Source organism: Pollicipes pollicipes, unplaced genomic scaffold, assembly GCF_011947565.3.
Source record: "Pollicipes pollicipes isolate AB1234 unplaced genomic scaffold, Ppol_2.1 Scaffold_2555;HRSCAF=2994_pilon_pilon_pilon, whole genome shotgun sequence".
Lineage (NCBI taxonomy): Eukaryota > Metazoa > Arthropoda > Thecostraca > Pollicipedomorpha > Pollicipedidae > Pollicipes > Pollicipes pollicipes.
The window spans coordinates 38,712,318-38,740,028 of record NW_023596136.1 but is presented as its reverse complement, the minus strand read 5'-3'; the positions used below and the strand labels follow the sequence as shown (position 1 = coordinate 38,740,028).

The following is a 27,711-nucleotide window of genomic DNA, read 5'->3' as shown; positions in this document are numbered from 1 at the left end:
GATGTACGCAATTCTTCAAAAATCTACAATATTCGGAAATAAATAGTTGAAACAAATCACTCGTAAATTTACATCCCGCAACCAGACTAAACACCTCGCTCTCGTCAGCACGCCATAGAGGTACTAACTCCCCACTTGGCATGTGATCTCCAGCCTTCAAGCAATGCAGGCGCGCCGCAACGCAAAGAGCAAAGGGAACAGCAGCAGCAACAAGAACAGCGCCGGCGTGAGGCGAACAGGTCGCCATGTTAAACCCCGAGCCCAACTTTGCAAGCGAGGTGGGACCAAAAGGACAAATGACTGGCAGATGGAACGATCTCATCAACTTTTTCGCATGGATCCACGATTTTTTGAGCAGACCCAACCGTTTTAAGAGTGAAGGCACCTCCGCGCGGCACAGGGCGCAAATCGGCGCAGCTCACCGCCAGGCACGGTTTGACAAGTCCCACAGCGCAGCTTGCGATGCGTTGCACGTCCGTCATCATCAGCCGGTCTATTTCTGTAGCCATCGTATCACGGATTCCAAGGCGTAGCAACATAAAGGTATTGCATTTATTTGCCCACATTTGTTACATGCTACTGGCGCATTTAACGTTTCGATGGATGCCTACCGAATGGCAAATAAGTTTTGACGATCTCAACCAGGTAAAATGCCATTGAACAATATATAACGCGCTTCAACCCAACGTTACTGAATATCCTATTGAAGATGCAGTTAGATTCCCACAAAAACGCACATACCAGCCCAGACAGACTATGCACATACAACACTTTTCTAACGAAACCGCGACGAAAATAGCGCACGCCCCACTTCTCCTGCATCAATGTACGATGAACGTTCTGAACGTTCCGAACTCCAGAGCTGCCCGGCAGGCTCGCCACGCTCTCCGTGCTCGCACGTTGGCGGAGCGAACCGGCACGTTGGCGAGGCGCGCTTGCAAGATTGCGTGGCGGATGGCGTGATATGACGTCATATCCGGACGGCATGCCAGCACAAAACTGGGGAGTCACTGCGTCCTGTTACGTGGGTAGATGTCGTGTTTATGCGTACTGGAGTGGTGTACAAAGCTGCACGTTGTGCACTGGGCATTGCACTCTTGCATGGGCACGCTTCTGTCCTCTACGTCGGCATACCGCCACCGTATTCCAGCAGCTGTGCTGCTGTTGTGGTACGACGATATGCGGCGCTGCTGTGCCGGCACACTGTGCTGTGCCGCTGTGACGGCATGCCGGTGCGCTGCGCTGTTGGTGTGCCGTGCCGGCGCGTTCCGCTGCTGTGCCAGCGGGGTGGTGGCACATCTGTATGTCCGTGAGCTGTGCCACCGTGCCTGTGCGCCGGTACGCCCCAGCAGCGCCGCGAGGGCCGCCCTCAGGCCAGTCTCCAGACGACGGTGGCGGCAGCCGTGGCAAGCAGAAGGGCGGCGGCGGTCGACGCGTCGCCCAGGCCGCGCCCGGCCGCACCCAGCGTCGGACAGTCCTGCGGAACGGCACATGGCACGCTGTGACACGGCCCTGACACAGCACACTGTGACACGGCCCCGACACAGCACACTATGACATGGCCCCGACACGGCATGCTGGGACACGGCCCCGACACAGCACACTGTGACGCGGCGACGACACAGCACACTACGACTTCGCCCCGACACGGCACACTGACGCGGCCCCGATACAGCACACTGTAACACGGCCCCGACACAGCACACTATGACATGGCCACGACACGAGACACCGTGACACAGCCCCGACACGGGACACTGTGGCACGGCCCCGACACGGGACACTGTGGCACGGCCCCGACATGGGACGCGCGCTCGGCGATACCTGCCCAGCACTGGCAACGCATGCTAGTCACACCCGTCGTCACACAGGACAGACACAGCCGACCGGCGACCAGCCATGGGGGCAAACGGCACCAACCCAAATTTGGTGGTGATACCGTTTGCCCCCAACACCAAAAGGCACCAAGACGCATGCATTACCACCAAATGTAATCGCATGTGACCCGGGATAACGCATAATGCATATAACGCGTGACCATTTGGAACGGGGATTGGCTTGAAGGGGAGGGGGGGGGGGGGGGTCGTGCGAAAGAGTGGAGCCAAGGGCGTGACCAGACTTGTCTTCGACTCAAGCTGAATCATGAATCGACTCATGACTTTTGGGGGTGAGTCTTGAGCTGAATCGGCGCAGTAGGAAAAATGCTGCATTGCGTCATGAGCTGAAACACATTCTTCGTAAATTTCATGAGCTGAATCATAAGTCGATCATTACTTACAATGTTGTCAGTGAGTCATATGGCCCAAATGAAAATGGTAACATGAGGAAACACAGCACACCCCATACAACTTAACAAACCATTTCAGTGTTCAAAAGCTGCATGTAGCACTAGTGATAACGCTTTTTGCAGATCCAATACATAGTTTGCTGTCGTAAGTTCTAAGCAGCAAGCAACGTATAATTGATCCTGAACTTAAGTTTGCGAAATCTCAACCAGGAACCAGAGGATATCATATGGTACAACCATTCTGCACTCCTATATCCTGCCCTTAAAGCAGTGAAAGATAGGCGGTCTCCAATAAAATCAAAGAGGTGGTCAAATTTTACCTGGTGAATTGTCACAACAGCAAACTAATCCATGCCTTACACCTCATTTACTACTGCCTGAACTGCCGTAACAATCCTTTTGCTTAGGCTATATGAAATAAATAGGAACACCTGATATGCGTATTGTATGTCGCACATGGCCTCGCAGGGATATTATTAAAAACTATGTCCATGCAAGACGAGACTTGTGAACGTTTGGCCCCCAAATTAAGCACTCCTGGGGTGTGGATGAAGTGGCGCACAACACTAATCTCCGTATGGCGCGGAAACCTGTCTCGACTCCTAGCCCATCACAGAGTGACCTGACGTGGTGACTAAGGTATCCTGATGGAAACCACAGTCAGCGCCTAAGTTAGCCTGTCTCTAGTTCAGTTGTTCAGAGCTGAGTTCAATGCTCATTTCCTTGCTGACTGGAAGACGCGGGTCGAGTGAAATGGAGCTCTGCTGAGGTTGTTTGTGAAAATTGAATGGTCATTTATATTAGTTATTGAGTTCAGGCAGGCAGGTAACGCTATATTATGTTGGTAACTTATACTATTTCATCGCCGTTGCAAGACCTGCAATCTGATGTTGCATTGTTGACATTCCATCGTCCACAGCGTGGCTAGTACTGGCTGGTGGAAATCCGATTACCTGCATGTGAATGCACTTGGCAGGTGCAGACTGCCAACTGTCAGGTTTAGTACAGTATAGTCCACCTTGCATGCTATATAACTGATGGGTCTGGGTCGTAAGTGCCAGGTAGAATATGCTAGCTTTGTGGCTGAGGCTTAAGAGGGCCGGTTTGTGACAGGTCACAGGAGTGGTATTGTTTGTTGCACTGCATTTCGTAGGTTCAAATTACCATCTTTCTACTCCACTACTTGTGCCTATATATATTTATATATATATATATATATATATATATATATATATATATATATATATATATATATATATATATATGGGTCACATTTGAATCGAATCTTTCATTCAAAAGCTGAGTTACGAGTCAAATGATTCGAAGCAAGCGATAAGTCTGAACTGAGTCGACATTCGTGCACGCGCACATCCCTATGCATTACCGACACAGAAACTGCTGTAAAGAACAAACTTCTTACGAATAAGCTAGTCTGCAAACATGCCTAAAAGCGCCAGTGTTTCACAAATAACACTGTACGGACTCGAAATAACAGCTTACGCTAATGTACGGGCAGAGGCGTTATTGCAATTGAAGGTCAACGCCACAGTAGTAGTAAATATCACCACTAATGAACACAGTCTACACCACTGTGACCTATTCTGGCTCACGCTTATCACGTGACATGTACAGCGTGTAACATTATCGCTACGACGCGCCCCATTTACCGCATGCTTTTGCACGCACTGTTACATTACGACCGCCAATGGCCTTTAGTCACGAGTGCTGCACTGAATTGCGCCGACTAGCCATCTGACTTGCCCAGCAAGCGCCAATGTCTGAAACGTCCATCCACGACCGCTCCATCCACCGTCAACACTTCTGCCCACCAGCGCGTCGCCGCCCATTCCACTGACCTTGACCTGGGGTCGTCGGATCGGCTCCGTCTTGTCCATCAGCCACTTGTAGCCGGCAGCGCGCTTCTGCTTGCGCAGCATCTCCCCGACCTCATCCCTGACGCGCTGGTGGTAGGCGTTCAGCCAGTCCAGCTGCCGGCGATGAAAAGCAAGGTCGCGTGCGGGCCGAGCGCTGACCCAGACAACGCGGCACACACATGCAAAACATAGCATCCTTCCAACACAGTGCTCGTTAGCAAGAGACGATAAAATGCAGACGAATGCTTTCCTCAGGCAGGTTTCGGCGTAGGCAATACGCCAAACGCAAGGAGACTTGGGTTAAGGTGCAGGCCAATAACTTGCGTAATAATAACTTTAATGCGTTTAATGCATTGGTACCTTGATGTGCAGGTTGTAGCTCACACTTACCAGTGCTGAAATTGGGACAGTTCTTGGACTCGTTGAGCGGTGAGATCAAAAAACGTGCAAAAGCCGGATGTTCGCTGATACAGCGCTAAGCTTCTTGAACCTCACCACACTTGGAATGTGACACCACCGAGGAAATCTCGTCAGCTATCACGATCAAACACAAGAAAACCACGCTCATGCAGACCAGTGCAGGCCTTCCCCGCCCCCCCCCCCCCCCCCGCCCTCCCCCGCCTCCGAGACCGATGTGTGTCCCACACCTGGATCGTTCCCAGCAAAAAATCTGGTATTTGCCGAGCGCCCGCCCGTCTCTTCTCCTGATATCACCGCACCTGTTTCTCGTTGAGCAGCTCCTCCTTGATGAGCTTGCGCTCGAACGGCACGAGGGTGACCGGCTCGAAGGCCAAGTACGGGCCGGAGAAGTTGTGCGCCAGTCCCTCGGCGAACTTCACGAACATGATGGTCTCCAGCCGGACGCCGAACTGGCCCGCCTCGTAATAGCCCGGCTCTGCGGCCCGGCGACCCGGTGGTCAGCGCACCGCCCTCAGATCCGATGGCCAGCGCACCGCTCTCAGATCCGGTGGTCAGCGCACCGCCCTCAGATCCGATGGTCAGCGCATCGCTCTCAGATCCGGTGGTCAGCGCACCGCCCTCGGATCCGGTGGTCAGCGCACCGCCCTCAGATCCGGTGGTCAGCACACCGCCCTCAGATCCGGTGGTCAGCGTACCGCTCTCAGATCCGGTGGCCAGCGCACCGCTCAGATCCGGTGGTCAGCACACCGCTCTCAGATCCGATGGTCAGCGCACCGCTCTCAGATCCGATGATCAGCGCACCGCTCTCAGATCCGGTGGCCAGCGCACCGCTGAGATCCGGTAGACAGTGCAGCGCTCTCAGATCCGGTGGTCAGCGCATCGCTCTCAGATCCGGTGGTCAGCGTACCGCTCTCAGATCCGGTGGCCAGCGCACCGCTCAGACCCGGTGGTCAGCGCACCGCTCTCAGATCGCGGCAGTCCTAGCTCGACTCGGGACGATTCCGACTGAGAGCCCTCTCCCGTGGTATGGTAATGCTAAAGACCTTGGTAGCCACGTATGTCCACGACTGGCAGCACGGTTTTAGCCTCGCACATCATCCAGGCACACACCCTCTCCAGCGGGAGACAACAAGAGCGACCTTGGCTTCCGGCAGCACCCTTACATCTGACCACGATTTATTGAAACCTAGGGGCGGTGAGCATGATTGCCCTTCATAGCATTGCCAATACTGAAACAAAAGTGCATCGCGGCAATGTGAACGAAGGCTAAGTTTAGTTAAACAACATGGGCCTGCACGGTGAGGAGGGTTTAGAACGCGGCCCAAGGTAAAACACCCACCATTTGAGAAGAACATTCCTTCCTCCATGATGTGCTCCTCTTTCTGATATATCCTCAGCTGAGTAGACGCTGTCACAAAGAAGAGAGCAACAGCATTGATCAATATATTTTCTGCAGCCTAATCATTTACATACATCAGCCAACCTGGAAAAACAGCAACCACACACGTCACGACACTGCGGCTCTGTTTGATCATGCCGAACAAACAAATGGCTAACGTAATTTGTTTTAACGCATGGTCAGTATTGATGTCTTATCTAAAACCGCGACACACTGAGCAGTGTGCAAGGTATTGCATGTAACGTGCCACTTGCACCCGAAAACACAAGGGCGGATCTAGCGTGGGGTTGTTTTTTTTTTGGGGGGGAGGGGGCAACCGTTCGTCGCCAGCTGGCTGATGTGGGATCCGAGGTCCAGTGCATGGCGCCTCCCGCGAGTACCTAGTAGGGACAACATTCAAAACCGAAAAACACCGAAATGCTCTTGAATCTTAAACAGGAGTTAAAACAAAACAGTTAAAACAGTTAAAGTTAAAACAGACGGCAAGTAGAGGGAACTTTTGTGAAGTTCTGGGAATGCTTGGGGGGGGGGGGGGCAAAACATGCTCTCAGAGGTTTTTTTTTGGGGGGGGGAATGGCCCCGTGCCTCCCCCCCCCCCCAGGATCCGCCCATGCGAAAACAGACCATCGCAATACATGTGTGTGTTATCTGTCGCATGCAGCCATGCCTTACCTTCATGCACCTGCAGGAAGATTCCAATGCCGTGGCCGGTGCCATGCTGGTAGTCCAGGCCCACATCATACAAATGGCGGCGAGCCAAAATATCCAGCTGGAGATATTTGGAGGTAGTTGATTTAACGAAGAATCAACGATCACAACACTTAAAACGTTGCACAAAACGAAATATACAAAGGACATCATCGTTTCAAAGTGGCTGTTCAAAGTCAAAACACGTTTCGGCAGACGCCAGGCGGGGCAGCCCCGATGATCAACATGACGTTATATATTTCAAAAATATTACGACATACAAACTGACGAACCGAACAAAATATGTAAGGGACGGAAAAGGTAGCATAAAAATTGTTGAATCGTTAGTGGGGAAAAACTTCAAACGTCTAGAACGTGAGCTTTTCCAAACATAAACATCATGTAGCAGGCGGCCAACGCCAGGCAAAATGTTTGAATATAGCGAAAATCAAGGTGCTCGGGGCTGGTCACGTGGTCAGTAGTTCAGCTGGCGTGCCTAACGCAGCAGAAGAGCTCTGGCGCGACGCGGCGGTGACCCCGTGACCTCTCACCCGGCTGTCGGTGGCGCCCTTCTTGAACACCACCCGGCCGAGGTCAATGACCCCCATCAGGACGCGGGTGTAGGCCTCGCGCTGGAAGTCGGTGGGTTGGCCGTAGTGCATGGTGCGGGTCACATCTGTGGTGCCGTCCGGGTACTGACCTGCGGACACGCGACACGGCGCCGCCGACTGAGGCACGCCCAGAGCACCCTGTGGCCGGTCCGAGTACTGCCAGCCTGTTCGACTCCAGGCGGTGGCTACGGCGCTGTTACTGTGGATTGGTTCTCCACGTCGGAACCATTGGGGCACACCCGCGGCGGGAATCAAACCAGGCTCTTCGAATTATGCGCGTATTGCGGATGGATACAGAACCCAACCGACGTCGGTCTACTCGTTGAAAGATACATTTTACCGCTGTTTTAACTGCAGGCTCGCCAGGCAGTAAACACCTGGTCTTCAAGAATGAAATCTCCCAGGATCTATTAAAGCATTCTTGTGTTAACATAGCATAAACAAATAAATAAATAATAATATATATATATATATATATATATATATATATATATATATATTATATCACATGCTACGAATCACGCACCAGGTAAATACAGCAGTATACGATATCACATTGCACTGAAAACTGGGCGAAACCGAAATGCAGCCTCACGCGGGCACCGCTTACGCAGTCACCCGCCCAACACAGCATTCGATGCTACGGCGCGAATGGAGAAAGTCAACACATTTGGGGACCACACTCGGCACGCTACAGAACGCCAGACATACCCCCGGAATCGAGCAACAGAACGTCAGACGAGTCCACTGTGGTGTCCGTCTCGGGGGAAGCCTTGTAATGAATGATGGCCCCATTGGGCCCGAAGCCGACGATCGATGTGAAGCTGGTCCCACGGAACAAGTCCTGCTGCTGCCGGTACTCGATCAGCTTGCTCGCCACCGACAGCTCCGTCCACGCCTTGCCCTGGCCCACCTGGCGCGGTCCGAGGGTGCAGGGTCAGAAGCAGGGCCGCACAACACGACCAGCGGCGGGTTTGCCGAAGATGGGTGTGGTTCAGGAAAGCCCACGCGGTCACTGCTGTGGGAGGCACAATTCGGCCTGCTGCAACGTCGTGGGGTTCCCAAATCATCACGTGCGACCTGCTGCCGTTATATATACGTATGACATTTTCCCCCGGCAGACACCATCTCACCGACTGCTCCAGCATGGCGAGGAAGTCGCAGAGAGCAGTGCTGTCGCGCAGGTGGGCCTGCTTCATGGAGGCCACCTCCACGGGGTTCTTCATCGCCTTCATGCGGATGATAGGCGACGGCTTGAAGAGAATCTGCGCGTCCGGCACCTGCCGAGAACGCGAAGGGCGGCGGCTTACGGCGGGATTCGGCCCAGCGGTGCTTCGCGCCGCGCCCCGGACATTTGGGGCGAACACCAGCGCCGCGCGCCGGTTTGGCAAAAACGCGCCCGTTGACAACGTTCATCACGAGACGACCCCAGGCCCCCTTAGAGATCGGTTTTGGCTGATTATATGAAGATCCATGACACTGTTGAAACGCGGGGCGATCACAGTCCCACCCAGACATTGTTTCTGGCTGATTAAATTAAGATCCCCGACGCTGTCGAAACACCATCACCATGCCCAGAGTGGAGGGTATTTCTACCTGGCGTTATTTATGCGCCAGAATCAGCTAAGTTATGACAATATAACATGCGGCAGGACAAAAGGCAACCATACGTTTCTTAAGTCATTGGGAGATGCGCTCTCGAGCGACTGACCTGCTTGTAGAGGGCGTAGCTGGCTCCCCCCGCGTAGCTCCAGCGGGAGGGTACCCACACGAGGCCGGTCCACTTGACCCGGGCCGTCTCTGCCACGAAGCTGGAGACCTCCTCGTAAGGGCGAATCCTGACGGGTCGTGAGAGAAGGCGAATAATTTCGCTTTTGTTCGAAAATGCTTCTGGTGGATGCAAAGCGTTTTTGCCAAGCATTTGCCTTTGCTATTAATCTGTGTGTGCTACGCGCGCCGATCAGTTCTTACACCAAATTCGGCGCCCGGAGGCCCTCTGACAGCATCGAAGACGTTGTATCCTCTAGAGCGACCATCTGAGACTTTGCGCGCTCTCGCCGTTCACAGTGGCGCCAGGCCGACAACCGACAGCGGGGAGTCAGCAACGCTCGCGTGTCTCACATCATTCCGGCAGAACCCGAGCGAATCTCTCTGGACAGGACCCTGGGAAAGCTCTACTCAGGGCGCGACGTACGATCAAAGGCGATTTCCAACGTACAGCACACCAATGCACACGTCACTTTTGCATGACAATCCTCACGCTCGGGGATGTTGCCCCTCCCTCCCGCCGCGAGCCCCGTGCTCGGCCTCCGTCGCGCTGTTCCCTGACGTTAACGTCCGTCAGAATCCGTCAACGGCAGCGCCCATGACGGTTATTGGTCAACGCGCGAAAAAGGATACATTTATTCTGCAAAAAGTACGTGAAGCGCGTTGTGGTGCACAGAATTGTGCAGTTCCATAGTCCGTGACGGCCATATTAGCGCTCCGGGGTCATGGCGCCTTGCGAACCTGAGCCTGGGGATCCCCACACAGAAGTCAAGCGCGGCTGACCGGACCAGGTCGCAACCCTTAGTCGGCGACTGGTGGGCGGTTTGCTCGGTCACGCCGTCGGGGGACGTCAACAGGCATATAAGGCCGTGTCAGCGGTCAGGCTCCGCATCAGCACTCGCCAGGCACAGGACCCCCCTTCCCACTTCCTCATGATCAGTATACACTCGCCATGCATGCCATGCATGGTGCGGTCACCACCCTCCCCCCCCTGGTGACGTGTCCTACATGACACAGTCGCCGGGCTCGGTGCAGTCGTCGGTCCGCAGGTGACTTCGCACCTTTCTCTCCCCCCCCCCCCCCCACACACACACTCCTGGTGACGCGTCTCACATGACACAGTCGCCGGGCTCGGTGCAGTCGTCGGTCCGCAGGTGGGCTCACACCTCTCTCCCTCGTGGTGACGGGTCTTACATGACACAGTCGCCAGGCTCGGTGCAGTCGTCAGTTCACAGGTGGACTCGCACCTCCCCCCCCCACTCCCCCTCCTCTCCCAGCAGTGACGGGTCTTACATGACACAGTCGCCAGACTCGGTGCAGTCGTCGGTCCGCAGGTGGGGTCGCACCTCTCCCCTCCCCTCCCCCTCCCAGCAGTGACGGGTCTTACATGACACAGTCGCCAGACTCGGTGCAGTCGTCGGTCCGCAGGTGGGCTCGCACCTCTCCCCCTCCCCCTCCCAGCAATGACGGATCTTACATGACACAGTCGCCAGACTCGGTGCAGTGGTCGGTCCGTAGGTGGGCTCGCACCTCTCCCCCTCCCCCTCCCAGCAGTGACGGATCTTACATGACACAGTCGCCAGACTCGGTGCAGTCGTCGGTCCGCAGGTGGGCTCGCACCTCTCCCCCTCCCCCTCCCAGCAGTGAAGGATCTTACATGACACAGTCGCCGGACTCGGTGCAGTCGTCGGTCCGCAGGTGGGCTCGCACCTCAGATGTCAGTTTACTGTCGTCGACGAACAGGTGCACGCTGTCCATGTCCACCACCGCGTAGCCCTTAAACTCTGTAATGACCGAGGCCGGGCCGGGATTAGTGCCATGACGTGACGTCCACACTGGGAATTGGTGACGTGTGTGCTGCAACGCGCCTGCACAGACGAAAGATCGCAAGCGATGCCGGCGCACGTGAAAGAATGGAGGGTCGCACAGTCGCGACGAAGTTAGGCAGGCAGGACAGCGTGCGAACTGACGTGAGGCAGGATTTTGTGTGGGGTTATTGAACCTATCTGAAAACGCGCAAGCCATGCCACATGGTGGAAAAACGATGGTGATGGTGGAAATAAACATGACAGCATTGGCATGGCAGCAGAATGCTTTCACATTACACATTCGGTGACATGGTCTGCTTCAGTTCACAGACGTCCGCCTCAGGGCATGACCTGGCGTGTGCGGCATGTCATCGCCGCGCACGTTGAGCAGCCAGGCGATCTCGTCCAGCTGCGCCACCAGCAGCGCCTCCACCTTCTTCGTGCGACTGGAGGCCGCCTTCAGCGCCGCCCGCACCTGGGCCACCTTGTCCTGCCAGGACACGCCTGCCGACGAGGGTGACCTAAGGTCGGCGACGCTGTGAGGCAGCGCGGCCGCTGGCTGTCGGCGGCGCGTGCCTCGCGCCAGGGGCGCAGCCGATGCCGGTCCCAGGCTGCCACGCGAAGACCGTACGAGGGGAGTTTCACATAAGACGCGCCGGCCAACGTTCGGGAACCCCAGCCCCTGGGCCTTGGTGCGACATCCCCCTCCCAAAAAACCGATGTAGTGGACGCGGAGGGTGTTGCCCGCTGAGGAGACCAGTCAAACAGAGACGGGATGGCATACGACGAAACGCGATGGAAGCACGGTTGCTGGGGTGATTACCCAGACGTTAACAAGCACAGGAGATAACAGCTACATAGCTGGGCTGTTGCGCGGCGCGCGGCGCGCGGCGCTCGGGATGCCACTGACCGGCGTACGACAGCGGGTGCACAGTCAAAGGCTCGTTGCGCGGCTCCGGCCGCCCCTTCTTCCACAGGTTCGCGATCAGGTTGACGTCCACGCTGACCAGCTCCACGGAATCAGCTGAGGACACGACAGCACCGAACGAATGCCCGAAGGCTCGTACAGTGGCCCACAGGGACGGCCAACAGCGCCGCGGCAGCGGCAAACGCTCCACACAGCTTGCCTGACTTGCACTTGTCGGAATGTGGGACCAATTTGGGACTCCGTTTGTGGCAGAAAGTTGGGGCCAAGTCTCTGAACATAAAGTAATCAATTCACACGCCATCGGCGCGTGTATCTCATCCGCTTTTCGTCCCCCCCCCCAAAAAAAAAGAAGAAGAAAGGAATCGCAATAGAATAAATGTTTATAACTACCGAAAACAAGCTTACGAACAACTGGCAACCAAACCACCAATCAACCAATGCACTTCCCCAGAAACAAGAGCGTCCGCAATGCCCACCACGACAGCGTAGAGCGGCCGGTGGGAGGGAGCGCGCGTACCACTCAGCTGCTCCTTGAGGTTAAGCCACGTGCGGGCTGACATCCTGTGGGGGTCAGAGCCGACCCGGCCACCGGCGCCCAGCTGGGCGGCCAGCCACGCAGACATCTCCGGCGCCTGCCGAGCATGGAACGTCACGGCACGGCACGGCACGACACGGCACGGCACGGCACGGCACGCAGACATGCTGCCGAGCCTGGAACGTCACGCCACGGCACGGCACGGCACGCAGACAGCTCCGGCGCCTGCCGAGCATGGAACGTCACGTCACGACACGACACGACACGACACGGCACGGCAAGGCACGGCACGCTCACGGGCTTTGCAGTTGCCGGCACCAAAGCCGGCATGCTGAGCACGTGCATACCATGCGTAGACTAAACAACGTCTGTCATGCATTAGCGTGAAAATGATTTTGAAGTTGTGCGACCGTTGTTTTTGACTTCGGCGGGAATATTACGCAGAGTCCCGCGTGTTTGACAGGCAAGTTAGAACCAAGAGGAGAATGCCCTGAGTTTTTGAGAGCACAAAACACGTGATATAATTAAATTTCGCATGACCATTACAATAAATGCTGTCCCATGCAATAACTGCTACACACAATGCAACAACTACTGCAAGCAACACAATACACGAAATACGCGCGATGAAACGCAACCAACTAAGTGCAGTAACTACTACAAACTACAAAACGCGTCGTCTGCTACTCAAAATGGCGTAAATTTGATGTATCATTACGCATAAACAATGCCACCCAAATACTACGTCGCTATCATGCTACGCAAGAACTCCGAGTCATTTTCGAGCTACCCCTTCACTACAGTTAAAAGCGCAGAGCCGAAATTAGCTCGCGCTGGCCGCCGCCGCCGCCAACTGCTGACCCCCGCGTCCTCCTTCATGAGGAACCAGTTGCAGTCGAGCTGGTCCTCGGCCTGCAGGAAGTAGCGCCCGTCCGTCCAGAGGGCGGCCCTCTCGGCGGTGATGACAGCGGTGGCAGCCGATCCGCTGAAGCCGCTGATGAACTTCACGAGCTGGTCCTGCGGCGCGATGTACTCCGTCTGCGGGCGGAGGGGAGGGGCGGGTCACGAGATGGTGGACTCCCACTGCAGGCGGAGGGGAGGGGCCGGTCACGAAATGGTGGAATTCTGCTGCGGACGCAGTGGTCAGGAGATGGTGGACTTCCACTGCGGGCGGAGGGGACAGGCGGGTCAGGAGATGGTGGACTTCCACTGCGGGCGGAGGGGAGAGGGCGGGTCAGGAGATGGACTTCCGCTGCGGGCGGAGTGAAGGGGCGGGTCAGGAAGATGGTGGACTTCCACTGCGGGCGGAGTGGAGGGGCGGGTCACGAGATGGTGGAATTCCATTGTGGGCGGAGGGGAGGGGCGTGTCAGGAGATGGCGGACCCCGACCGCGGGCGGAGCGCAGGGGAGGGTCAGGAGATGGTGGACGGGGAGTACAGGCCACGCATGGTTCTTCCAACGGAGACAGGCTGAGCTGCGTCCGCTGAAACCGGTGCTGTGCTCGCTATTGCTGGTACTGTTCTCGCTGCAGATGGCCCTGTGCTCAGAGGTGGCACTATGCTCTCTGGATTCGATGTTCTGCCGGCTAAAGAGATATCGTGCTTGCTGCAAATAGAAATGTGCGCTGACGTGATGAACTGCTTGTTGTAGCCAGTAGTTTGCTCCGGGAGAGGTGGGGCTGTGTTCGGATGTGGTCCTGTGCCCACTTTTGCTGGTTCCTGTTCTTGCTGGGTCCTGTGCTGTACCCACGCTAGGCAAGGGCGAAACATTCAGTCCAACAGCTGCCGTGTGTGCTGCTCCACGTGCGCAGTGACTTGAAACCTCGTATGGTCGAACTGGCGGTAACGGACCCTGATACGCATCACCAATAATTTATGCCCAGCGTGCGCCACGCTCAAAATCGGCTTGCAGTGAGTTTCAAAAAGACCCGTGTTTGACGATAGAACAGTGACGTGCGAAATATCCCTCTTCACTCATTGTAGAAGAGATGTTCAACATCTTTGTAAGCAACGTTAAGACCGGCCGCATATTGACACATCGCATGGCCGCAGCTGGCATTGGCTGCCCCCCGCTCACTCGTCCGGACATCGAGTGTAACCACGTCGGCGTGGTGGCAAAACAAGCGAGAACGGAGAACGTCTGGTAGCCGGGCCCCGACCGGCACTGCTGGAGACGGAGGATGTCTTACACCCCAGTCCTGATCGGCGCTGCTGAGGGCGGAGGATGTCTGGCACTCGGGCTCAGATCGGCACTGCTGAGGACCGAGGATGTCTGGCACCCGGGCCCTGACCGGCGCTGCTGAGGACGGAGGACGTCTGGCATCCGGGCACTAACCGGAGCCGCTCGGCAGGCGACAACATTACATCCGGCCCCATTCCTCTACAGCTGGGCCAGGTGCCCAGGCCGTAGGAGCCCCAGGTCACAGCCCGAGTTAAGCACCACGTTACGCGTGGACTCTCCCGGTGTGTGGGGGGGGGGGGGGGGAGGCCTGTATGTGGTGCCGGGTCACCGTCACTCTAGGCAAACGTGAAAGAAATGATGAAAAATCTGCTTTCGCTAAAAAAAACTGGATGAGTTCCCGACACTAGTAGATTAAAAAAGGAGCAGCTTTTGGAAACGGCTCCATCCCTACGAGAGCGCATTCCAAAATACGCGGTGATGACACCACGCACTCTGATCGTGATTATGTACTTACTACAGAATCGGCCGACACAATGCCACCCATTTCCAAGTTGCAATACGTTAGACAGGTCATCGATACTAACTAACGTGCACAAATGAATTTTTTACAAAAATCTTGTTTAATTTGGCTATCGTTTCAACACCATGTACAGTCAGAACAGTTGTGTGTAGTATGTATTATGAACGAGTGTAATATGTATGATGTGTGTAGTATTGCATAATAAACTTGATTAAAGGAAGCATCCCACACTAGTTTGCATTACCAGTTTTCTCCAAATCATCGGAATTCCTCAGATTTGAGATTCGATTTGAAAAACCCGACCCTGCCGGAAAAATCTCATTGGATTCCATGTTCACCATTGTGGAAGAAATACATTTCATTTGCGTTGGGGTGATGTTTACAACACACTAAGGTGTCAAAAAGTTTGTGCATCAAATGATAGGACGGCTTAAAACACTCTGTTTAGACAAAAAGATATGCAAACATGAGGCTATTATCCCGCAAATTCAAGGAAACGTTATACCATAGCTTCGTGTTGTCCCTAACGACTTTTACCACTGAGGCTCTTTTTGGGGTGCATTTTGGCTTTGGGAATGGGAATATCATATGACCCATGTGACACACTGGCTCAAACTTTCACCAATCAACTTCCCAGTAACAGGCTCTTGCCCGCTGGGCCAATCACGAATGTCATCTTATTCGCGCCAATAGACGTGCGCGCGGTGGCTGTCATAGCGACGGCGGCGGCGACTACAGGGAAGAAGCGTAGTGCTGTCACAACGCGTTGACAGTGTGCTTTGGACTAAAAAATCTGTAAAATTCATACCCTTACTGTCATGACGGTGCTACGCCAGCACTACCCAGTGCTATTATTAGGTGTAACTGGTTCTGAGGTCTCCCTAGAGCATGTTTTGGAAATATGCTCTTAAGGAGGGACACGCCCTTTATGTTCTAGCTTCCTTCCACAACTTTTGAAAACTGCCCCGCCCACTCCCCCCAAACCCACTATATACCCAGATAGCGGATTTCATGGGCAGTGGCGCAGCTCTAGTAGTGCTCCACTTGCAACTGAGACAAATGCATCAGACCGCTCTCCATTTCAGGGAAAAACGCACCATCACTTTCAATATACCATTTAAAAAGTCTCCCATAGATAAGAATGCGACTCTACGTGCCATCTGTACCCCTAACGGTGGTTATGTGAAGTCATCAGAAGCAGTCGGAAAAAGATTTCATTGGTGGCCATATTTTGGGCGGAGGGAAGACCTCATCAAAAGCTGACGCAATCTACCACGACCAACGCAGTCCTACTTTGTGCCTTAGTGGTAAGTCAAAACGGCTATTCCACACTGAAATGGGGTTGGACATTGATACACCTAGCTTCAAACTCAATCCCTGCAGTTTACAGATACTTCCTTTTTAAGACTAATTATTTTGTTTCTGAGCTAGGAGCACTCAAAACTGTACAAAATTTTTCATGTCGCCTCAACTGAAGTTATCCAAACATGCATTCCATCATAGCAGCTTAACACGAATTCCGCCCCCTCAATGGCCATACTGTGGTGAGCGTCGAGAAAAGCATGATCATTGATTTATTCCTGTCTGGAGTTCGTCAGCAAGAATGATTTCCAACCACCTTTACGTGTAAAAACGCAAGTTTCGAACACGAGCCACGTTTTGTGGCGCTTCATACAGGAATGTAGGCAGTACCACTAGTTCTGACTGAAATAAGGCTGGAATTGAATAATTCAAGAATAACGTCGTAACTGAGGATGCAAGTGCACATAAAATCCCAGACCATGGAAAAAAATGTATAAAAACACCACAAGAAAAGGCCAAAGAACATGCACAACGATATTTGGTTCATTTCACACGATCAACTCACCACCTATCGGCGAGTCAAAGTACTACAAGTGAGTCAACTCGACCGCTGCAGTAGTAATTCTGGTATAGCCAGTCTGGTGGAGACTCTCATCTCATAAAAACGTTCCATGAACGAACGATGACGCATTGAGGAACATATTTACTTTGCGAAAACCTGTTGCTTACGGCAGTCTTTTGCACTTAAAAGGAGTATTCTATATTTGCATGGGGTTTTGAACTGGAATAGTCATCTTGAAAAGCTTTTAGTGCAATTCACAGCCCTGCCGTTCTTAAAACCATAAACCTCTCAAGTTTCTGACCTAAAGGCCCGTGAAAAGTGGGGGATAATTTCTGGAAGAGTATTTCAGTCACCCTTGGCATTCATGACGTCATACTGACGTCATTCAAATCGGCATTCCACATGCATGCGTCGATCAAGGCCGAGAAAAATATGGTCGAGTCGTTCAAATATTGCATTCGTGAGCCCGATTTCAAGATATAACAGTCATCAATCGGTTCTCAATAAATTTTGTGCAAGACACGATGACGAAATCAAACAATGACGCATTGAAGAGCCTCTTTACTAAACAGAAAAATTGTGTTAACTAGTGTCATCCTTTCCACTTAAAAGTACACCAATAATTACAATGAGCCTTCTTCATTATGTCTGATGCCATGTGCATATCTTCAAATGTGGAACATTCCCTTAGACGCGTACCAATAGTTACAGGTGAGCTTATTCCATCATTTCATGCTTATCTCAATATCGTCCAATGTGGAGCATTCTCTTTAACGGGAACTCCACATGTGAAAATATCGAAGTATGCTTTTATAGTGATGAAAAAGCTGACTTATGACTACTGACAGATCTTAATTAAGCGGAAAACGCTGCTCTAGCCAGCACGCTTCTCCGTTGAGTAAATATGCTCCTCAATACGTCATTGCTTGATTACGTCCTCGTTCTTTGCAAAATATTGATTGAGAGCCGACTGACTGAGTATACATGAAAGTCGAGCTCACGTTCGCCAGATATAAACGACTCGACAATTACATTTGCATTGGCCCTGGTCGCTGCATGGACAATGGAATGGCAGATTTGACTGACGCTACTCTGGCGTCATGGGTGCCTATGTGACCTTGAAATAATCCGTACGAAATAGTCTGCACATCTTTGCGGTCGTGTAGCTTAGAAGCTAGAGGGCTTGAACCTTAAGGACAGGACTTGTACCCTGCACCGAATGATCCTCAAGATGGCTATTTCAGTTCAACCCCCCCCCCCCCCTCCCCCAGCATACAAATGCGGAACACTACCATTAACCCGGACAGCACACTCATCAGAAGTCCAGGAGCTCACATAGCCAGAAGCCAACCACTAGCATGCAGCAGGGGCTTCCGCCGCTGACTCAGTCGAGCTGCACAAGACGGGGCTGGAGTCATAAATAACAAGCACCATCTTCACTCAACGGGCAAACCGGTCCCAGGCATGGCAACACTGACTTTGCATGGTCGTCACCCCAACACGGCCAGAGATCCGCTTGACTATGTATGAGAGCGAGACAAAGGCACATGCAGTTCCACAGATCCCCACCATAACCAGATCCGCCACCCCCCCCCCCCTCTATCCCAGCCCGCAAAGATGCAGTCATCTGCATGAGACTAACAAAGTTGCATGATGCGTGTCACCAAATCAATCCCACCCGGTTACGAATATTCTAAAAAAAATCGTCAAACGCGCGTTCCTCAATTGCAAAACGCGCGGTCTGCAGTTTGCAACTCTGCACAAGTCGTGAAAGTCCCGTCAAAATGAGGTGATATAGTCTGAAATGTTCGAATGTTGTGAAATGAAAGCCTTGATCCAGATGCTGACGAATTTCTCCCCTTCTCCAATAAGGTCATTACAAACCCCGTTTCGAGGAGCGCTACGTCGCATTCAATGACGTCAGAGATTGCACTGCTGCGTGCTGAATCGGTCGTTACTGAAAATGGAACCCGCACTTGACCGAGATGTGAAGCACGCTTTCTTTTTTAAGACACCAGACGCCTAACCTGCTCGCTGCACTAATCACGAACGTGCGCGGGCATCATTCGCGCCAGGTTGGGACATGGTGCCGGAAGGACGCCGAGGACAAAGAGCACTTCATTCAGTGGCGTTGAGAACAATGGCGGCGCTACCCTCGGAGCAGAGTTGTGGCGGTCTGCCACCCGAGTCGTAACGCTGCGGTGGCACTGCTAACGGTGATGTAAAGGGGAGATGAATCGTCGTACGTGCCGCTTAGAGCACACCACTTTGAATGCGTTCGTTTGGCTATGCTTTGGCTGTCCTGCCGTGCATGTCGGTAAGCAGAAATGCATGCAGCGCATTTGGTGAGCATAGAAGTCAGATATGTCCAGCTGTTTCAACTGCTTAACTAGTCCGACATAACAGGGGATTTTAGTGGGTGTGCGGCCGCTCTAATACACCCCATGTCACATGCAGCTTATACACCAATGCCGGGCAAATACCCGTGCAAGTGACGCGGATGGAACTCAGTCCGCATGCCATAAATTTTCGTAAATAGATATTGATATTATGTATATTATATATTATATTATACATATGCATTTCGTATATAGATATTCGCGAACTGCGTGAATGTGCCTGGAAACCAGCAACCAGAAAGAGTCTCACCTCCGTATCATTTTGGCAACGTTTCACGGCGACCATACCAAAAGCGAGGTATATCGGACGGGTCCAGGTAGCGTATTAGGTAGCGTAGCGTAAGCGTACCACGTATTTTTTGCCTGGAAATCGGCCAGGTTCGTCCTAATCGTTCTAGTCGTCCTGCAAAGGTCCTGAGCATTCCATTGCGAATGTCAAGTAGCAGTTCCCATGAAAAGACATCATTACGGCCACCCAAGGCCAAAACCCAAGGCCAAAAAGATGCCGTGGTCACGCCAGCGTCTGGTTAGCTGCGTATCTGGCCAGCGTCTCGTTAGCTGCGTATCTGGCCAGCGTCTAGCCGGCTGCGTATCTGGCCAGCGTCTAGCCGGCTGCGTATCTGACCAGCGTCTGGCCGGCTGCGTATCTGATGAGGAAAGGCACGCGGCGCAGCAAGTGGAGCTGCAGCCAATGCCGGGCGCACGCGCCGGCCAGCCAGCGCCGCCGAGCCCGGACCCTGAACTGTCGACCCGACACAGCGTCCTCTGAGGACCGCCGGCGCCTCCGACACCCACCACTGGGCTGCCGGAGCCTGCAAAAAGCAGCCGCTGACGAGAGGGATCGACGCTATGTCCGCACCGCGCTTGCGTGGGAATAGAAGGTGGACGTTGTAGTGACGGCACGGTGTTGTGACGACAGCTGGTGTGGAGATTCGAGAGGCACTGGTAGTCCAGGAGACGCGGTCTCGGCGGCGCCACCGGTCCAGACCAGCCCGATAGTGTAGCCCAGCCCGGCCGGTAGTCCAGCGCTCCGCTAGGTCGGGTCGGCAGGCCAGCCTTTAGGCTCGGCGGTGTCGGCCGGCCGCGGGGTTCGCCCAGCCTATGGTGCAGCTCTAGTTGCTGCATCGTGTGTCTGTTCTTTTCGAGGTACGTAGCTGGGCTGACGCATTCTGGCAAACAATCTATGCCTCCGGGCATCCGGGCCGTTGAATACTCGATGTTTTTGCTGTTTCCCTCCAACAGCCCGGTTGGCCGGAACCACGTGAGCACTCCCTAGGTCAGATGTGATCAACAGCTTTCTTATGAGGTGGGATAGAAAAACACTCATCGAGTGTTGTTTTCTGCTCTCTTGCAAACTTTACGGAGCTAGCGTGGGCGCTCGGAGCCGGCGGGCAGCTGGTTCGGCTCTGATTTGATCGGACCCGTAACCGGCAGCCACTCGGAGGCGCCGGAATTCCCGAGATCCCAGCGGCCACTCGATCCATGGACACGGAGACTGTACATACGTCGAGATGTCGTCACCGAACTCGGAGAAAGGACATGCCGGGACCGCCTTGAACTTATCGAATCGACATGCGGCCTTTCGGCACCGAGCAAGCCGGTTGCGCACGGCGTCAGCTCGTATCCAGGCTCGAGGGAGCCTGTTTTGGACGACCCCATCCTGCAGTTGGCCTTTCCTCTGCTGCGAGATTCTGGGAACGAGTTCCGCATCAACTACCGGCACGGCGTTGTCCTTGTAACATGCCCGGCCCCACAGACCGGCCAAGCCGCCATGCCGTGCGCCAGCGCGCAAGAATATTTTTGAACAAATGTCAGCCCTCAGCTAGGCTAATCTGCTACACAGGTTGGCAAACGGATGCAGGTATGCAGGCGGACAAACGGCCGCGCCGCGGTTGATGTGAGCGAAAAGCTGAAAGCCACGCCAAATAATGCGTCCAGGAAGGTGTGGAGCACCGTGACAGCCATACGGGTTCATGGTGGGGCCACGAAGTATCCACCCCAACCCTTGGAAGAAAGTCCGAATCTGCCAACAAAACTTTGCACTTCAGGGAAGTGAACTGATCCGGCCTAGGCTTTCAAAGCCTCGCGGAGAACCGGTCGGACCGCGCCCCCTCATGCGCGCCGCCGCCACATACCTGGTGTTCGTCATCCATGGGCACGATGTAGGCGTCAATGGGCTTGTACAGGTCGTCGACCGGCGTCGCCATCAGCTGACGCAGGTCGCGCAGCCTGCGGATGCGCCCACAGCTGTCACGCACTGGCCGGCGGCCAGGGGGCCGGCGTGCGCGCGCTCGGCACACACTGGGTCGTAAAGGGCTGCACGATTTGACCGCTGAACAGACGCCCGCTCCGGGGAGTGCTGTGTTCGGACGGGACTTGGGTTGAGGTGGTGCGCTGACGCCGGCGAACATGTCGGGGCTGGCCAATGCTTCAGACGGCTCATCGAGATGCACGTGTGCTGAATGGCGGATTAGCGGAGGTCGGTTGACACGTGTCCCCATCGCCACGATCAGTTAGACGTCCAGAATGTCAACAACTGTCTGGATCGGCAGAAATGCTCGTTAAGTGAACATTTCCAGGTGGAGGGGAAACCTGGCATGAGTGGACACAATTTCCTGGGATGAGTTCCAGTGCCGTGCGCAGCACAACCCACTGACTTTGAAAATCCACCACCGGTTCTAGCTGTAATCCTGGATTTACATCAACAATGATCAAGACAAATGCACGCCTCGCACCAAGGCTAGATCCAATTATAGTTCTCCTGGGTAGCAGCTGCACTTCTGTTCACGTCTGCACAGAACACTTTTCGACTTCCACATTCGTGAAGAAAGTAAAAAGGCGTCTGAAGTACGTGTCGTTGTTGCGTCACAGTTCTGTACGTGTATAACTGGGCTTCGTGCGCTAGCGATCGGACACCTTCTTGAGACAAAACAGGAGCCACGTACGCAGGCGCAGGCTAATCCCAGCAGGTGACACGTCCTGAAGCCGTAATCCGTCGGCCAGCGCTGGTCAGTACTGCGACATGCTGTCGACCTTGACTCAACAGCATGGCAATGGCGCACATTCGTGCACGGGTGCCTGCTGCCAGTCCGTCACTGTCGTGCAAGCCGGACGCTATTGAGGGTTTCAAACCGCTCACAACAACCAGCCGTCACCAACGCTCTCCATTCTCCAGCCCTTCAATACGGCCTGCAGCCCGGATTGAGTGCCCCTCAGTAGCCGCAACGCTATCGGCCGTTGACCTTGACCTTTCAGGAGAACCACTGACCTTTCGGTGGTGGTGACGCGGGTCTTGGGCTGCACGATGTTTTGCCCGCTGCAGGTGGGCCTCTCAGCGAGGTCTGGGTGCTGGTTGGGGTCCAGGGCGGCCGCCAGCCCCAGCGCGCCTGGCGACACAGCCGACCAACTCACCATGACAGCCCTCCCATCAGGACAGCGGGTTCAGGCGCCTCTCAATGTGAGGCATCAGGCGGACGTAGTAAGCCTAATGCCTAATGCAGGTAAGTCTTCCATCCCCACCCGGACGCCGTGCAGATGTCGGGCGCGATCTTCTGGGAAAGACTGAGATCTCACACGTAACTACCATTTTACAAATTACTATTATTTCACATATTATTGCCATTTCGCACAGTATTATATAGCATTACATTACTACACATCGCCATCACTAAACTATCATTACAACCATATATCTCCGGTGCATGACACCTAGTGACACATTAATGAAAGTTGCCAAAATATGGAAGCCAATTACATGCACAACAGACTCATGAAAGAGTCCACGTCTCTATACTCGCTGTGACACCTCATCGCTGGTTTATCCAGCGCTCTTTGGTTCCCCTGGTTCCGCCACCGAAAAATGCGAGTGCATGTTTGAGATTGCTCAAGATCTAGATCAGGATCTACATCCTGCCTTATGACAGGATGTAGACCATCGAAGACATTGGGGCACGCACACCTCAGGCAGACGTAGCTTGCCGATGCCCACACGGTCGTACCCCAGGGGCTGACGAGGAGCTAGGACTAGGAAGCATATTCACGTAGTAGCCACCGAGGTGACACCCCCCTTCCCCTCTTATGAGCTAATTTCCATGCATCCATGTATGAATACATGTCGATAGCTAAGAATTTAAGACGAACACGCAAAACTAAACAGACAGAGAAAAACTATGTTATGCTACGCCATCCATGAAATTTTGGGCCTTCTTAGTCGAATTTTCAAGTTGTGTCACGCGGCATGGGCGGTCACACCGTGGGAGGGGGGGGGGGGGGCATGAGAAGAGTGCCTCAACCTCACAAAGGCGCGACATCGTGGAACGAGGGAACATGCGTTCTGATAAAGCGTGTCAACGCACCAAAATATCATCAGCCGCTAAACGTTCGAGATAGGGTTCTTACGTGGAAACAGTTAACCGAAAGCAGTACACCAAGATGCTCCACAGCAAGCTCTTGCCTTTGAAAACACAAGAGCGCGCACCCGCAGCTTCGGTTGCTCAGCGCTTTTCCCACGTTTCTCGGCGGCTGTTCCGCATGGTGGACCATGGCATGTCTGCGGTGCCATAGTCACCCCAATGTCGAGGTGCCCCCCGCCCCTCCCCCCATGCTGGTTGCATGACACTAACACTGAAGCAGAAACTCTCCCGGCAAGACTGCTGCAATTTTACTTCAACTGCCTATATACTGATGCACATACTTATGGACATATAACTTAAATACTTATAAACTTATATACAACTGCCTATATACTATGTATATTCTTATACACAAAATAAGCACTACGCAACAAACCGGTACTTGAAAGCTTATGCCCGTCGTCAGTTCTAATGCAAAAACCTTGAGCAGTGATTACACACATCACTTTCATCGCAAAGACTTATACACGACACCAGTTCTGCCAGCAAAATGTATACTTGACTTACCGCATTCCTTGCACTGTAGACTTAAACACATCAGCGCTGCACAGCATAATGTATACTTTAATTATACTCAACTGTCCTGATAAACTTACGCAGCCTTTACGTGCACGCGACATGATTTCTACTACTAATACAGATGCGTAACATATGTGCTGCACGAGAAAAAATACGCAAAACACTCATAACCGTCATTGCAGCAATAGTAGCTTAGACGTTCTACAGGTATACGTGATATTACTTTTCAGTCAACAGCATTCACATCAGTGCTACACGGCCAAATGTCTTGCTCAAAAAGAGTTTTTTCAGCACTTACCCCCCCCCCCCCCCTTTCGGAGACCAGGAACCACCTCCACGCTGATCGAGCCCACAATGCTTTCATCGCCTTAGTGCATGTGGGCGAAAAATTAATACTTGATATAAGAAAAAGCCTCGCACCTGGTTTTCCGGCATTATGGGATACACTAAGTTCTGAGTTTTTGAGTTATTATGCGAAGTTAAAGGCTCTCAAGAAACCTGGGTGGAGATACTGAGTAAAAGACGTTGTTATACCCCATAACGATTACACTGATTACCTCAAAGCGATTGTATCCAATATAGCGATTATATCAAAGCTAAACAATTACAATCAACGATTGCATCGATGCATTGATTATAAGAAATGAAGGATTATATGAATATATGAATTAAAACAATAATATTTCTCGGGTATTTAATTCGGTACACGAACAATACCAAAACGCCGATATTGGACCAAAGAAGTTATGAACAATTCTCTCTAACTGTTGGTCTTCTAGGTACCTAAACTATCATCCTCCAGTTCATTTGGTCCGGGTAGTATCCCGCAGATACCTGTGTCTCTAACGCCAGCTTCTTCATATTTGAGGCCAGTCCGCAACTATTCCGGTTTTTCACACAACATACGGGGTGGAAGAACACGTGACTGCAATATGTGATAGCCTTCAAAAGTACATAATGTCCCAGATAACACCTAACCCACCCAAAAGTGGTAATCGTTTTTGCCGCAGAATCATGACTGGTGGTATACGAATTTCAAATGGAAAGCAAAAACATGATCAGCAACAGCTGTGACATCAGCAATTCACCACTCATCAAATCGTGACGACAAAAGGTGCTCAAGGTGAGCCATCTGGCGGTCCAGGATGCGCAACACCTGAACTTGCCTCAGCTGTTCTGCCGTCCGGCTGAGATAGTTCGTAAGCAATAAGCCAATTTAAGTTAACGCGCCTAAGTGGCCGGTTGGATACCCTTCAGGCGGGTGGGGGTTCAATTTGACCCTCTGAGATCTCAGAAACTAGAAGAGCTATAGACACCAAATTCACGGAACTGTGTACGTGAACTCACTTAGTTCTAGGTTTGAGGTTCCTGAGTCATGACCTTCGGTTCAAATAAGGTCAAGCAAGGTTAAGCTCCAGGTTGGTCTCCACAGTGCCCCCGGAACTTAGATACCAGTTTTAAGCAAAAGGTTACATGCTTATTTAAAAACAGTGACCAGGTCTGACCTTTCAAAGGTCATGGTGGCCAAAATCATACAAAACTGCAAGGAGTTCTGCATTGAATAAGCGACAAATATTACGCTAAGCAATATGTTCCTAAAAGCAAAATCTTCACCTGGACCAGTTTACGTCAATCACCTACTCTGGGCTTGAAAAAAGGCCATGAAAGTTGCATGACGCGGTTTCTGTTATCAATAAATTTGAAATGAGCACTAGAATTTACCCCATACAGCAAGCCGTAGAGTAAGAAAACAGGCAGGCTTTGACCTTGGTCCGCTTCTCCTAGCTTCGTCAACACTCGGTTGTTGCATCAGATTGAATGATCCCCTAGAAATTAACTTCGCTGAACCTACTGCCTGACTTTGACCTGCTGAAAGTCAGTGGCCTCGCACGTTACATCCAAATTTTTGAACGGAAATTATCCGTTATTCAATCGTCTAAAACTCTGCAAAATGTAGCGCGGCTACGCCGCGGCGTTCGTAAGTCATCCTGGAAAAATCTTAGGGTGGGTCAAATTGACCCCCATCCGAGCGTGTCTCAAGGTTCCGACAAATTTCATTGAACTTGGGTCAGTCATAAATGTCACACCGATGTCAAGACCAATCTGCTTTTTTACTGTAAATTTCGCTTTAAGGGGTAGCTTCTAAAGCTCATTTAGAGTTTTTGTAGACTTCCTTTGACTTCTGAAAGGTCAGAGTGGGACACTGACCTTACATAAGCCAAATCAACACCTTATTCTTAGGAACATACCGTGTAACGTAATCCTTGACGCTTATTCAAATAGAAAAAGCACTTATAGGTTTTTGTTAACTATGGCCCTCTCAGCGTCAAGCGAGGTGACTGACTTGAAATAAACACCAATGGTCTTTTGCTCAAGAAAAGGTAACTAAGTTAAATGCGATTGTATAGGGAGGCCTGGCTGCACTTTGAGCACCAATCTGAAATTTGGCCTCATTTGACCAGGTCATGACCTAAGAACATCAAATTTTGGCATCACTGAGTTCACATACCGTGAAATCCACTCTGTAAATTTGGTGTCTCTAGCTCTCTCATTTTTTCTAGACCTCAATGGGGTAAAATTGACCCACCCAACAGAACGTCTGACATTTAACCAGCCCACCCAGGCGCGTATTAAAGCCTCCATATACAGATTTTTAACCTAGAAATTCTATCCCAGCGTCTGCTAAATAACACGCAGTATTTAAGGGACGGGACGAATTAACAGAACTGGACAGGACATCTTTTTGTCCTTAAGTTCGTTCTGATTCTACCTTTATCCTTGTCAATACGTGTCCCTTTTGACCACTTGTTATTCGACTTCATCCGATTCTACTTTATCCCTTTCAAACAATACCTCTAAAGATGCGCATTCAAGATGTCGCAACGGAGACACAACACAATCTCGCCAGTGAAAAACATCTCACCACCCCCGCAGGACGCACGAAGTTCCTTGCACGGCACGTACTCACATCGTTCGTTTACATTCCGCTCACGTCGGCGTGCATGCCGCAGTTTTTACATCGGCACGTCAGTAAGCAGGTACAAGCCATTAGGTGCCTATGGAGTGCGGTGGTGCGGAGCGGCGGCGAGGATTTAATACCCGTTCTTCTTACCGCGCCGTTAGCACCACCCCAATTCCGGACTGATTGTATTTTTTGCGTTGCTGATCAGATGAAGCTCTCTTTTCCGCCCTTGACGAGAGGGAAGGATCTCCCGCTTCCCAATCAAGGCAGCGCGTCTCCCAGACCTCTTGGACAGCGCCAATGGGGTTGAGTTATCTTTCATTGCTCAGCCCCTCCCCCAACTCATAAGGCGAAATTTCGCCCCTCGCACAGAAATTCTGCGTTTGGAAAACCCGCAATCCTCAATCGCTTACCACGTGGGCTGGGGAGTACCCATGCACTCCAGGCTCTCCACAGACTTCCACAACTTACCCCACAGGCAAACTACCCGCATTGACAGCATCTTTCCGCCACAGCAACCACGACGACCAGCGCTCCC

General features: G+C 52.6%; 1 protein-coding gene across 1 annotated transcript; it reads right to left on the bottom strand.

Moving 5' to 3' along the window:
• Window positions 1-538: 538 nt before the first annotated feature.
• Window positions 539-27,711, bottom strand: LOC119104698 (xaa-Pro aminopeptidase 1). The gene is made up of 17 exons (XM_037228418.1): window positions 27,645-27,711; window positions 22,549-22,666; window positions 21,416-21,509; window positions 13,178-13,354; window positions 12,299-12,413; window positions 11,764-11,877; window positions 11,205-11,357; window positions 10,703-10,829; window positions 8,990-9,116; window positions 8,412-8,558; window positions 7,990-8,191; window positions 7,219-7,367; window positions 6,653-6,749; window positions 5,921-5,989; window positions 4,881-5,056; window positions 4,144-4,275; window positions 539-1,477 (listed from the first exon to the last, which is right to left on the bottom strand). Exons 1-17 carry the CDS (start codon window positions 27,673-27,675, stop codon window positions 1,370-1,372), a joined length of 2,136 nt encoding a protein of 711 aa, XP_037084313.1. The 5' UTR covers window positions 27,676-27,711; the 3' UTR covers window positions 539-1,369.

Coding starts and splice junctions, on each gene's coding strand:
- LOC119104698 (XM_037228418.1), bottom strand. CDS start 27,675: ATGCTGTCAATGCGGGTAGTTTGCCTGTGGG. Junction 10,830..11,204: donor TGACATGCCGCACACGCCAG/GTCATGCCCTGA, acceptor CGGTCATTACAG/AGTTTAAGGGCTACGCGGTG. Junction 7,368..7,989: donor TCTGTTGCTCGATTCCGGGG/GTATGTCTGGCG, acceptor GCGTGTCCGCAG/GTCAGTACCCGGACGGCACC.